The 13605-nt window shown below is 44.2% G+C and overlaps 1 protein-coding gene across 3 annotated transcripts in view; it reads right to left on the reverse strand.

The window, feature by feature from the left end:
• The window catches only part of NCAPG2 (non-SMC condensin II complex subunit G2), a 61857-nt gene that overhangs the window by 17798 nt on the left and 30454 nt on the right, over positions 1-13605 (reverse strand). For 2 of the 3 annotated variants that reach the window (XM_060107996.1, XM_060107997.1), the window contains 8 exons: positions 12814-13036; positions 12545-12645; positions 9778-9951; positions 7795-7865; positions 6674-6827; positions 6400-6573; positions 5589-5705; positions 5363-5503 (listed from right to left, as the gene is read on the reverse strand). In XM_060107996.1, coding sequence (XP_059963979.1) covers positions 5363-5503; positions 5589-5705; positions 6400-6573; positions 6674-6827; positions 7795-7865; positions 9778-9951; positions 12545-12645; positions 12814-13036 — 1155 coding nt within the window. The remainder of the gene's footprint in view (positions 1-5362; positions 5504-5588; positions 5706-6399; positions 6574-6673; positions 6828-7794; positions 7866-9777; positions 9952-12544; positions 12646-12813; positions 13037-13605) is intronic. The other variant, XM_060107998.1, reaches the window with a different exon arrangement.

Below are 13605 nucleotides of genomic sequence, written 5' to 3' on the forward strand. Positions count from 1 at the left end.
AAAGATAAACTCTAAGACAGCCTCATCCACCAGAGGGCAGACAACAGAAGCAAGAAGAACTACAATCCTGCAGCCTGTGGAACAAAAACCACATTCACAGAAAGATAGACAAGTTGAAAAGGCAGAGGGCTATGTACCAGATGAAGGAACAAGATAAAAACCCAGAGAAACAACTAAATGAAGTGGAGATAGGCAAACTGCCAGAAAAAGAATTCAGAATAATGACAGTGAAGATGATCCAGGACCTCAGAAAAAGAATGGAGGCAAGATCAAGAAGATGCAAGAAATGTTTAACAAAGATCTAGAAGAATTAAAGAACAAACAAACAGAGATGAACAATACAATAACTAAAACGAAAAATACACTAGAAGGAATCAACAGAAGAATAACTGAGGCAGAAGAACGGATAAGTGACCTGCAAGACAGAATGGTGAAATTCACTGCTGTGGAACAGAATAAAGAAAAAAGAATGAAAAGAAACGAAGACAGCCTAAGAGAACTCTGGGACAACATTAAACGCAACAACATTCACATTATAGGGGTCCCAGAAGGAGGAGAAAGAGAGAAAGGATCTGAGAAAATATTTGAAGAGATTATAGCCAAAAACTTCCCTAACATGGGAAAGGAAATAGCCACCCAAGTCCAGGAAGCGCAGTGAGTCCCACACAGGATAAACTCAAGGAGAAACATGCCGAGACCCAGAGTAATCAAAGTGGCAAAAATCAAAGACAAAGAAAACTTATTGAAAGCAGCAAGGGAAAAATAACAAATAACATACAAGGGAACTCCCATAAGGTTAATAGATGATTTCTCAGCAGAAACTCTACAAGCCAGAAGGGAGTGGCATGATATACTTAAAGCGATGAAAGGGAAGAACCTACAACCAAGATTACTCTACCCAGCTAGGATTTCATTCAGATTCGATGGAGAAATCAAAAGCTTTAGAGACAAGCAAAAGCTAAGAGAATTCAGCACCACCAAACCAGCTCTACAACAAATGCTAAAGGAACTTCTCTAAGTGGGAAACACAAGAGAAGAAAAGAACCTACAAAAACAAACCCAAAACAATTAAGAAAATGGTCACAGGAACATACATATCGATAATTACCTTAAATGTGAATGGATTAAATGCTCCAACCAAAAGACACAGGTTTGCTGAATGGATACAAAAACAAGACCCAAATATATGCTGTCTACAAGAGACCCACCTCAGACCTAGGGACACATATAGACTGAAAGTGAGGGGATGGAAAAACATATTTCATGCAAATGGAAATGAAAAGAAAGCTGGAGTAGCTATACTCATATCAGATAAAATAGACTTTAAAAGAAAGAATGTTACAATAGACAAGGAAGGACACTACATAATGATCAAGGGATCAATCCAAGAAGAAGATATAACAATTATAAATATATATGCACCCAACATAGGAGCACCTCAATACATAAGGCAACTGCTAACAGCTACAAAAGGAAATTCAGAGTAACACAAAAATAGTGGGGGACTTTAACACCTCACTTACACCAATGGAAAGACCATCCAAAATGAAAACAAATAAGGAAACACAAGCTTTAAATGACACAAGAGACCACATAGATTTAATTGATATTTATAGGACATTCCATCCAAAAACAGCAGATTACACTTTCTTCTCAAGTGCACACAGAACATTCTCCAGAATAGATCACATCTTGGGTCATAAATCAAGCCTCAGTAAATTTAAGAAAACTGGAATCTTACCAAGCATCTTTTCTGACCACGACGCTATGAGATTAGAAATCAATTACAGGGAAAAAAACATAAAAAACACAGACACATGGAGGCTAAACAATACGTTACTAAATAACCAAGAGATCACTGAAGAAATCAAAGAGAAAATCAAAAAATACCTAAAGACAAATGACAATGAAAACACGGCGATCCAAAACCTATGGGATGCGGCAAAAGCAGTTCTAAGGGGGAACTTTATAGCTGTACAAGCCTACCTCAAGAAACAAGAAAAATCTCAAATAAACAATCTAACCTTACACCTAAAGGAACTAGAGAAAGAAGAACAAACAAAACCCAAAATTAGCAGAAGGAAAGAAATCATAAAGATCAGACCAGAAATAAATGAAATAGAAACAAAGAAAACAAAGCAAAGATCAATAAAACTAAAACCTAGTTCTTTGAGAAGATAAACAAAATTGATAAACCATTAGCCAGACTCATCAAGAAAAAGAGGGAGAGGACTCAAATCAATAAAATTAGAAATGACAAAGGAGAAGTTACAACAGACACTGCAAAGAAATACAAAGCAACCTAAGAGACCACTACAAGCAACTCTATACCAATAAAATGGACAACCTGGAAGAAATGGACAAATTCTTAGAAAGGTATAACCTTCCAAGACTGAACCAGGAAGAAACAGAAAATATAAACAGACCAATCACAAGTAATGAAATGGAAACTGTGATTAAAAATCTTCCAACAAACAAAAAGTCCAGGACCAGATGGCTTCACAGGCAAATTCTATCAAACATTTAGAGAAGAGCCAACACCCATCCTTCTCAAACTCTTCCAAAAAAATTGCAGAGGAAGGAACACTCCCAAACTCATTCTATGAGGCCACCATCACCCTGATACCAAAACCAGACAAAGATACTACAAAAAAAGAAAATTACAGACCAATATCACTGATGAATATAGATGTAAAAATCCTCAACAAAACACTAGCAAACAGAATCCAACAGCACATTAAAAGGATCATACACCATGATCAAGTGGGATTTATCCCAGGGATGCAAGGATTCTTCAATATACGCAAATCAATCAATGTGATACAGCATATTAACAAACTGAAGAATAAAAACCATATGATATCTCAATAAATACAGAAAAAGCTTTTGACAAAATTCAACACCGATTTATGATAAAAACTCTCCAGAAAGTGGGCATAGAGGGAACCTACCTCAACATAATAAAGGCCATATACAACAAACATCAAACATATATATATAACAAACAAACATATACAACAAACATACACAGCAAACATCATTCTCAATGGTGAAAAACTGAAAGCATTGCCTCTAAGATCAGGAACAAGACGAGGATGTCCACTCTCACCGCTATTATTCAACATAGTTTTGGAAGTCCTAGCCACGGCAATCAGAGAAGAAAAATAAATAAAAGGAATACAAATTGGAAAAGAAGAAGTAAAACTGTCACTGTTTGCTGATGACATGATACTATACATAGAGAATCCCAAAGATGCTACCAGAAAACTACTAGAGCTAATCAATGAATTTGGTAAAGTTGCAGGATACAAAATTAATGCACAGAAATCTCTTGCATTCCTATACACTAATGATGAAATATCTGAAGGAGAAATTAAGGAAACACTCCCATTTACCACTGCAAAAAAAGAATAAAATACCTAGGAATAAACCTACCGAGGGAGACAAAAGACCTGTATTCAGAAAACTATAAGACACTGATGAAAGAAATTAAAGATGATACCAACAGATGGAGATACATACCATGTTCTTGGATTGGAAGAATCAATACTGTGAAAATGGCTATACTACCCAAAGCAATCTACAGATTCAATGCAATCCCTATCAAATTACCAATAGCATTTTTTACAGAACTAGAACAAAAAATCTTAAAATTTGTATGGAGACACAAAAGACCCCGAATAGCCAAAGCAGTCTTGAGGGAAAAAAACAGAGTGGGAGGAATCAGACTCCCTGACTTCAGACTGTACTACGAAGCTACAGTAATCAAGACAATATAGTACTGGCACAAAAACAGAAACATAGATCAATGGAACAGGATAGAAAGCCCAGAGATAAACCCAGGCACCCATGGTTGACTAATCCATGACAAAGGAGGCAAAGGTATACAATGGAGAAAAGACAGTCTCTTCAATAAGTGGTGCTGGGAAAACTGGACAGCTACATGTAAAAGAATGAAATTAGAACACTCCCTAACACCATACACAAAAATAAACTCAAAATGGATTCGAGACCTAAATGTAAGACCGGGCACTATAAAACTCTTCTAGGAAAACATAGGAAGAACACTCTTTGACATAAATCACAGCAAGATATTTTTTGATCGACCTCCTAGAGTAATGGAAATAAAAACAAAAATAAACAAATGGGACCTAATGAAACTTAAAAGCTTTTGCACAGCAAAGGAAACCATAAACAAGACGGAAAGACAACCCTCAGAATGGGAGAAAATATTTGCAAATGAATCATCACACAAAGGATTAATCTCCAAAATATATAAACAGCTCACGCAGCTCAATATTAAACAAACAACCCAATCCAAAAATGGGTAGAAGACCTAAACAGACATTTCTCCAAAGAAGACATACAGATGGCCAAGAAGCACGTGAAAAGCTGCTCAACATCACTAATGATTAGAGAAATGCAAATCAAAACTGCAATGAGATATCACCTCATACCAGTTAGAATGGGCATCATCAGAAAATCTACAAACACAAATGCTGGAGAGGGTGTGGAGAAAAGGGAACCCTCTTGCACTGTTGGTGGGAATGTAAATTGATACAACCACTCTGGAGAACAGTATGGAGGTTCCTTAAAAAACTAAACATAGAACTACCATACAACCCAGCAAAGTTGATACAGCCACTCTGGAGAACAGTATGGAGGCTCCTTAAAAACCTAAAAATAGAACTACCATAGGACCCAGCAATCCCACTACTGGGAATATACCCAGAGAAAACCATAATTCAAAAAGACACATGCACCCCAACGTTTATTGCAGCACTATTTACAATAGCCAGGTCATGGAAGCAACTTAAATGCCCATCGACAGACGAATGGATAAAGAAGATGTGGTACATATATACAATGGAATATTACTCAGCCATAAAAGGAATGAAATAGAGTCATTTGTAGAGGTGTGGATGGATCTAGAGGCTGTCATACAGAGTGAAGCAAGTCAGAAAGAGAAAAACAAATATCGTATATTAATGCGTACATGTGGAACCTAGAAAAATGGTACAGATGAACCGGTTTGCAGGGCAGAAATCCAGACACAGATGCAGAGAACAAATGTATGGACACCAAGGGGGGAAAGCGGCTGGGGGGGTGGGGGGGTGGGATGAATTGGGAGACTGGGATTGACATGTATACACTGATGTGTATCAAATGGATGACTGCTAATAAATAAATAAATAAGTAAACATACAAAAAGAAAAAAGATAAACTCTAGATATTCAGATGCCACTGTAAGTGTTTAAGAAGAGCAGCACTACGGACTAAAGTTACAGCTTTAAATTTGAAAATAAAACCTGGAAGCACATCACAATTTGGAGAAGGGTTTCTGTGTCTGAAGACTTCTAACCTGGATAATCTGTTGATAAACGACCCTGTGAAGCTTCAGATATTCTTCTTCTTGATCTTGGATAAAAGATAACACTTTGCTTTCTAACCAAAACCCAGTGTCTTCCAAAGTGGACAGGTAAACTTTGCCTTCTGAGCAGGACTGTCCAACGACAACAGAAGACAGGTTAGTCACAGAGCCGCTGGGCCGATACGCCCCGTGTTCTGACCCAAGCTGGTGGACACACCTTGTGCTGAAGATGGATACCCAACCGACAGTGGAGGCTGAAGGCTCGCAGGGCAGCGCCTTCACTCAGGTGGTGAGGGCTCCCACCTGGCGACTGCAAAATCGATTCCAGGTCCACCTGTGAAACAGGACATCTGCAGGCTAGGTTCCGGCTCAGCAGGCAGCGCGAGAGGTGAGGACACAGCTGTGCCGGGAGAGGGCTGCCAGAGCCGCAGGGCGAGTGTCCTCCCTCCTCCAAGCCTCCCGTAAAGGGACAAGAAGACACCTTTTCATAGGTGCTGCTCAAGGAGCCCTCAGGATCAAGCTCGTCCAGCCCTTGCCCCCTGCAGCCCCCGCTCCCCTCCTCCGTCCCGCCGATGTCTGGTGCTGATAGGTGGGCGCCTCCAGCAGCAGTGGCAGCAACGGGCTGCTTCCGAGGGCTGGCCTGGAGGAGACGCCGGCCAAAGAGACAGGACAGGGAGCGCAGGTGGGGATTCACAGGGCTCGCGCTGCAAAGGGCCCTAGAAAAGCCTGCCCATGACTCAGGGGGCTGGAATCCCCTCGTCAATGAGCAAGGCCAGAGCAAGGCGACCTGGGGTGGCGGGCAGTCTTCCTGCTGTCGGGCCTGTTCCGACAGACCAGCTCACCCTCAGACTTGGACTCAACAGGACACTGGGCTCTGAGCACGACTTGCTAGAAAGACCAGGGTCTAGAAGTGTTCACCCAGCCCCATCCCGCCCCCAGATGAAAACTTTACACTTTAAGTGTGGAAAACTTAGACCTTCCCCTATCACTCAACGTCCACGGCATCTGCACCTGTTCTACAAAGTTACCTTGGATGTTTCAAGGGCTTTCAAAAGACGGTTTAGTTTCTTCTGGGGCGCGGAAAGCAGGCACTCGCGATTCTTTGGGTGGGTCAGCAAGTACTCAACGTAGACAAGCGCCAGCCCGGGTTTGACTGGGCGCGGGTCCTGGACCCGCACTTTCCGCTTAGACGCAGAGTTACCCTGAAAGCGCAGAGAGAGAGAGGCACACAGCAGGAAAGCACATGAGTTCTAGCATACAGCTACCCTCCTTCAGCAAACTTTAAAAATGACACAGGTGTACCTTGCTCTGAGGCTGCTCTTCCGGCAGCGAGTCACAAACGAGCTCCAGGACATGTCCCACTTGCCCCCAGGAGCAGAGACAGTCTAACAGAATACAGTAGCTCTTGTCGGCTGTTCCTTCCTCTTGGTTTCTTAGTGTGGAAATCACACCACAGCTGAAAATGCCACATATATAAAATCATATCTCATATCTCAATAGCCATTTCTCACTTTTCTAAAAGGTGGGGAAAATGAAGAAGCTAAAAACTGAGGGCACATAAGCCCTTCCTGTCGTGGGAACTCTCAGACGTTCTCCACTGCAGGAAAAATACACTGTTTTCCCACAATTACTATGCAGGACAAGGTCCAGAACAAAATGCTGACTCGGAAAGCAGCTTCAGGGGCCCCTAGACGTGAGGCACCGAGGACACACAAGGCACCTACAGACCCCGGCCTTTTGCTTCTGTGTTGCCTCTGTCACACCCTAGAGTAAAGATCCATAATCTGGGGACAATACTCTTTGTTTAGCATCAAACCTTTCTTTTTTTTTATAAATATGAATAAAAATAAGTAATTTTTACTGAGTTACTAACCGACACCCTAGCGCAACACTGCCCAATAAAAAACACAATGTGAGCCACAAAAGCAGGCCACGTGTGTCATTATAAAGGTTCTAGTAGCCACGTCTAAAAAGGCAAGATTAATTTCAATAATGTAGCTTACTTAACCCAGCCTACCCGCGACATCCTTTAAGACGTGATCACTGTAGAAAACTACTGATGAAACATGTTACATCCCTGTTTCACACCAGGTCCCCGAGTCTGCATCACACCAGGATGCACACACAGCTTGCCCCAACCCAGACTCCACATTCTAAGCACTCAGAGTCACGTGTGGCCAAGGCTCCGTGGTGGACGGCGGGATGGCTCACGTCTCACCATCTGGCACTTGAACAACGCCAGACTCTCAGTTTCCTGTGGTGGCTTCCTGTGTCCCTCAGCAGTCCCGGAGCCCTGGAAGCCACATCCCCTGCTCTCCCTGCCACAGGGGAGGAGGCCAGGGGCAGGGAGCACAGCACTGGGGGCTTGAAGGTCACGCAGGCGTCGCCAAGTGAGACCAGGAGCGCACAGAGAGGGTGGGCACCTGAAGGTGGGCACAGCCGAGGCCGGCATCAGGGAGGCCAGCACAGACAGAGGGGTCTTGCAGCGATCATCCTGAAAGCATGAAAAGACACACAGCAACAGGGAACGTAAACAATGGGATCCCGAGGGCCCCATGACTCCCAGGAACCCATTTTCAAAGCTGCTCGGTAGGAATTAGAGTGATGCTCTCAACACACAACAGGAGGACTTAACCCCTTGGGAAGCATTAGGTTTGATAAGTCTTCTCAAAGTTTTATAGTACACTTTACTACCTTCTGTGGTGAATTATTTGAGCAAATATTTATTAAGCACCTACTGTGTACCAGGAGATCCTCAGAATACAGCAGTAACCAGAATAGACAAAAGTCCTTGCTGTCAAGGCACTGACTGGTATTTGAAAAACAATACTGATGAAAGGAAAAAAAAAAACCCAACTCTATACACTCAGTGTGTCCTGAGGATAAAACTCAAGGGAATGAAACTAGTCAGAAAAGTTCCTAAGTAAAATAATCAGAACACCTTAGGAAGATAGTGCAGTGCAATGGAGCTACCTGGCCAAACCCAAGTTCCATGAGATCCCACACCCCAACCAGCTGGGACAACACACGGAGAAGGGCTGGTCTCTGAGGGCGGGGCTTTGGCAGGAACCAAGTGAGGAAGCCACCTCGGGCCCCACTGCAGCTACGTTACCACCACTAGTATTATCACAGTAACAGAGCAGACAGACCAGACTCCATCAAGACCACTTAATAAGAAATACCCTTGGTTGGATGAGAGGATGAAGGAAGATGGGCCCTAAAAGGAAAAGAAACAACAATTTTCCTGAACATATACATGAAACAGAAACAGGTGCAATGTCACAACCTGGCCTGTAATTAATCTGCATTCAGGCAGAGTGAACCCACCCTCACCCCCAACTCCCAACAAAGAAAATATTTTCTTGATGTTACAACAGTCGGCTGGCAGCTACTCCTGATTCCACTCCATGTGTGGCTTACAGATGCCTTACCCACTTATGGGCCAACCACAAGGTTCTGGGAGGTACTGAGGGCAGAGAAGCTCTCTGGCCAGAATAATTCGGGATTAAAGACTTAATTCACCACCTCCCTTTTCCTGGACACACCCAGGCCACACTGTTCACCTGTCATCTCGTCTGGTATCCTATGGCCTCTGTGTTTATCTTCTAATTCTCAACCCTATGTGATTATCTGAGCTTTTAAATGTCCTAGTGACTTGGGCAAGCTTGATTATTTACCTTCACAGACAGGTCACGTTTGCATTTCAGAGGCAGGATGGAGCTCGGAGACATAACAGTCACAGAAATATGGCTCAGAAAAGCTAAGAGGTCCAAGGTCACATAAGCAGTTGTAGAAGAACCAAAAGTAAAATTTACCAAGAGAAGGGTGATTCATAAGACCTATGACCTTTCTATATTTAAGCCACGCTTTCCTCATAATTAGGAATAAATTTGCATTTCTACATAGCAGTTTTATTTCCATTGATTTTGAAATATGGCCTTTGCTCAGAAATAGAAAGTCAAGGAATGAGGAGGTTTCCCTCCTCCAAACAGAAGTTATGCACACAGTTCTGCCTGTCTCAATAACACAGACACAACTCAGATACTTCAGAAACATGTGCTTGCCGGATGCCGTCAAATGCCTAAAATTGCCCCCAAAACCAAGGTGCTACTACATCTTGATGTTCACAAACTCCTCTTTCTCAATTCCCAGCAAATCAAACCAGACTCTAAAATAGTGTCAGGTCATTAGAGATAGAAAACCAGTGCTCCCCCAGACAAGTCTCTGGGTGCTGGGATGGAGGCTGGAGGACATGTGGCCTCACCCCGTGAAGGGAGAGAGGCCGAGCGTCCTGCAGGGGAGGAGGTGGCTCAGCCCCCGACTCTGCAGATGAGGAGCAGGTCCAGAGGCTGGGCCTGCACACACGTGACCTAGCGCGCCGGCTTTAGCAGGCTGGCCCGTCTTACCTTAAACGCTTTCATGTACTCTGGCAGCATAGAGGCGAACTTGCTAACGGTGTACACTTTGGCCTCTTTGTTATTCTCCATACTCCTGTGAATGCTTCTCCAAAGAATCACAACGATCTCTAACAAACCCGCCATGGACGCAGCATCATTTATTGACAGCGTTTGGTCCAGGGCCTAAGATACAAAAAATTGTACTGTGAAAGAATCAAAGCATAATAACTCTCAAGAGAACAGCACTGTGTCTAAAAGCACATCTCAGAATTCCAGACCTAAGGCAGAGATGGAAGGAGAGGCAGATAGAAGCCCTAAGACTGTGGTGTGATGTCTGAGGGGATCAACTCCCCCTCGACCGTGGGCTGCTCTGGTTTGTGGGCTGGCAGGGAGTGACAGCACCAGGTGTCTGCGTGTTTTCTAGTGAATCCTTCCTTGTGTGCGCAGAGGGGTGGGGCCGCCTCCCCAGTGCCTCCCCAGCACCACACGCTCGCCTGTGCATGCTCCCCTTCAGATGCCAGCCCTGTCCGGTGACGGTGACAAACTGACAACTTGCCACACAGGCCATTTCCTGGAAGGGGCTACCTTGAGATGCAAAGCAGGATTCATTTCAGGTATTGGTATTTTTGTGCTACTCAGATGTAATGGGAAAAGATATGGGGAACAAACTAACTAAATTAATGAGGGCACACAGAAAAAACACAAGTAGTTGCTATATAAAGTTAGATTTTTCAATAGGCACTAAATACCTGGAATGACTTATGGTTAAATTTAAAAAGCAATGAAACTACTAAAGGCTTAGACACTACTATGAGAATGATATAGATAACAAATTGACAAAACTTCAATCTGTATTTAATTTTACTTTTTACATTCTAGTGAGTAGCATAGCACTCTTATCATTAAAGTCCCCTGAGAAAGCCACCACTTCTCCTTTATAAAAATATGTTAAGTTCCTAAGTAAGATTTCATTAAACAGAAAGCAGAGATTTTTAGTAGATAGCAATGTGAAAAGGTAAAAGAACCAATTCAAAAAATTATGCTTTTAGCCATTAAATATTCTTAGAATGACAAAATCCAGACGGCAAATTGTATTTTTTTCTACTCCCGGTTACAATAGAGCTATGTATTTCTAAACCCTTGTGTTTTCTAACGGTACAGAAACTGACCTAAAATGTGATAAAATGCAAGCTTTCTCAATAATGTCTAGGTTCAATAAGGGGGTGGAGGGTTCCTTCAGTTTTAAGAACTGTAACAGTTTTCGCTTTTTGGTGAAACCACTTCCACCATCCATCAGAACAAGTGTGCAGGGGTGGCCCAGAGGCGCAGGGCCCCGCGAGCCTGGAGCTGGCATCCCAGTGAGGGTTTCTAAAGTTACAGGATCACTTTCCTAAAAAATCCTGCCCACCCAACCCATATACTGAGGGGAAAACCCTGAAAAGAGGAACTCAAATCCCACCAAGAAAGCAGAACCAGCTCCAGACGCTCCCGGCTGAGGGTTTCCTGAGCCCAGGCTGAACAGGCCTGTGAACTGATGGATCTGCTAGGCAGATTCGGCCGTTAAGATGACAGCAGGCTCTTCTCTCTCCTCCCCCTTCTGCCCCAGTGGACAGACAGGACAGGGGATGCTGAAGCGGGGGGCGGGGGGGGGGTCCGGGGAGTGCTCCCCCCAGCCCCCAGGCAGGCTGACTGAGCCCCACAAGCAGCCCATCGGCGCAGCCCCAGCCTCAGCGCGGGGCGACACTGTCGGCTCCTGGCTCTCAAGGGCCGAGGGCCTGAGTCCGGGGCAAGGACACGGAGACAGGGGCGGCCAGACAGCACAGGAGCCTCACCCTGCAGCCAGCGTGCATCACGTTTCATCAAAAGGGCAAAACTATCTTCTGTGACGTCCATTTTTGGGGGGGTTTTAATTGAAGTATATTCGACATCTTGTGACTTTCTTTTAAAGGCCAGTTTCCTAATCTACATAGCACCACAAAACTACCCAAAACTTTTACTTTAGAGTAAAAAGCATGAGAGTTTGTTTATAAGCTTAAGATACTGCTTATACGTAATACGTGTCTAAGTCTTAAATGTTCCTTTTTTGATGATATAATTGGTCACTATGGATTCTGAAGAAATACCAGCTACATAGCTTCCTTGATAAATTACTTTTTCAAAGACAATTCTAAATAAAGCTCATTACCAAAAATTCAACCCCAGGACGTTTCTAGTAGAATCTTAGGGCAGTGGCGGTGAATAAATCCTTAAGAGCGCCACCACCCATCTAGTTGTAAAATACGGTAACGTCCAGACCCAATCCATGTGTGCCAACCCCAGGTCGAATTAAAATATACAGAAGCTTAAGGTGAAGAAAACTGGGAAAAGAGTGTCACCAATAATAATTTTTCCTTTGTATTAAATCCTACTCAAACTCCACAGTGAACTACAAAGGATACACAGAAATCCTTTCTAGAAAATTACTTATGATCCTCCAAAATAATTAGGTGAAGTATCAATACTAAAGGAATAAATGGACAATAAAAATATTGCTAAGGTAACGGCTTGTGGAAATACCTCTGCCTTGCCGCCCTGCCCTTTTCCCGCGGGAGAAGCACCCGTCTCGGTCCCCGTCACCGTGGCCCCGACCCCGTGGCCCCAACCCCAGCCTTGTCCCCGTCCCCGTGGCCCCGACCCTGTCCCCATGGCCCCGGCCCCAGCCCTGACCCTATCCCCATGGCCCCGGCCCCAGCCCCATGGCCCCAAGGAGGCGCTGGGCGGCGGCGGCTCGACTCACGCTCACATTCTCCTTCCCCTGCTCGTCGCCCTCCCCGCATGCACTCAGAGCCCTCCGGATGCAGGCGTTCAAGCAGTGGCGAATCACATGAATCAGCTTTGCTAAAATGTGTAAGACAACCAATAATTAATTTACGTGTTTCTCCGACAAAATTTTCTAACAGTGAAATTATAATCCCAAATAATTAAAGCGTTACTTTATGGGAACTCATTAAGAACCACACTGAGCACAAAGCAAACACACCAGGCTCGCGGGGCGGGGCGGGGTACCTATGTTGGTGCAGGCCGTGTGCTCGTGCGCGTGCTGGTAGAACCTCCGCGCAGCCGCATGGTTCATCTGCAGCAGCGTCACGCAGCGCTCGCACCACACCTCCTCGGGCTGGTTCACGGGCAGGAAGGAGTTGAAGATAAGGCCCACCAGGCGCCGAGTGACGGGCAGAGAGTCCAACTCCAGACGGACCAGAATGTGCTCCATGGGGCATATTTTCCAAAACTGTGGATAAAGCACATGTGCAGAAGGAGAGTATAATCAAAAAGGAACTAATTTTTACATTCAAGGAAATTCATCTCAAATGATTATACCAGAATCTGTGACTCTTCTGTAGACAAAATAAACCTGTATTTTAAAAAGCACTGACACATAAGCCAGGTAAGCACAAGGCTGCTGGGATTAATTATAACCCATCAGGACCATGAGTGGACCCTCAGATGACAGTTATGATTGTCAGTCTAATAATTTTAAAATTTCCTAAAACACCACAACTTTGGGCCCATTAACATGAAAAGTGAATTTAAACATCTACAACAGGTTTGGCACAGAAAGCTAAAGTGAGTCTCCCGTTTCCCACCTCGGACACAGAGGCAGCCCTCCCGGTCACCCCTCCCGCCCTCTCCTGGGTGCTGCCCAGGTGGCCACAGGCCTCCTCCAGCCGCCTCACGGCCACTGCCCACACCTGCACACGGCAGGACTGTCACGCCGCCCCTCAGCATAAAAGCATCAAAGTCGTCCACTGCCCACAGAAAAGGGCCAAACTTCTCAGCAAGAAATTCAAAACAAGGGGA

The sequence above is a fragment of the Mesoplodon densirostris genome, chromosome 9 (genome assembly GCF_025265405.1).
Source record: "Mesoplodon densirostris isolate mMesDen1 chromosome 9, mMesDen1 primary haplotype, whole genome shotgun sequence".
Taxonomy (NCBI): domain Eukaryota; kingdom Metazoa; phylum Chordata; class Mammalia; order Artiodactyla; family Ziphiidae; genus Mesoplodon; species Mesoplodon densirostris.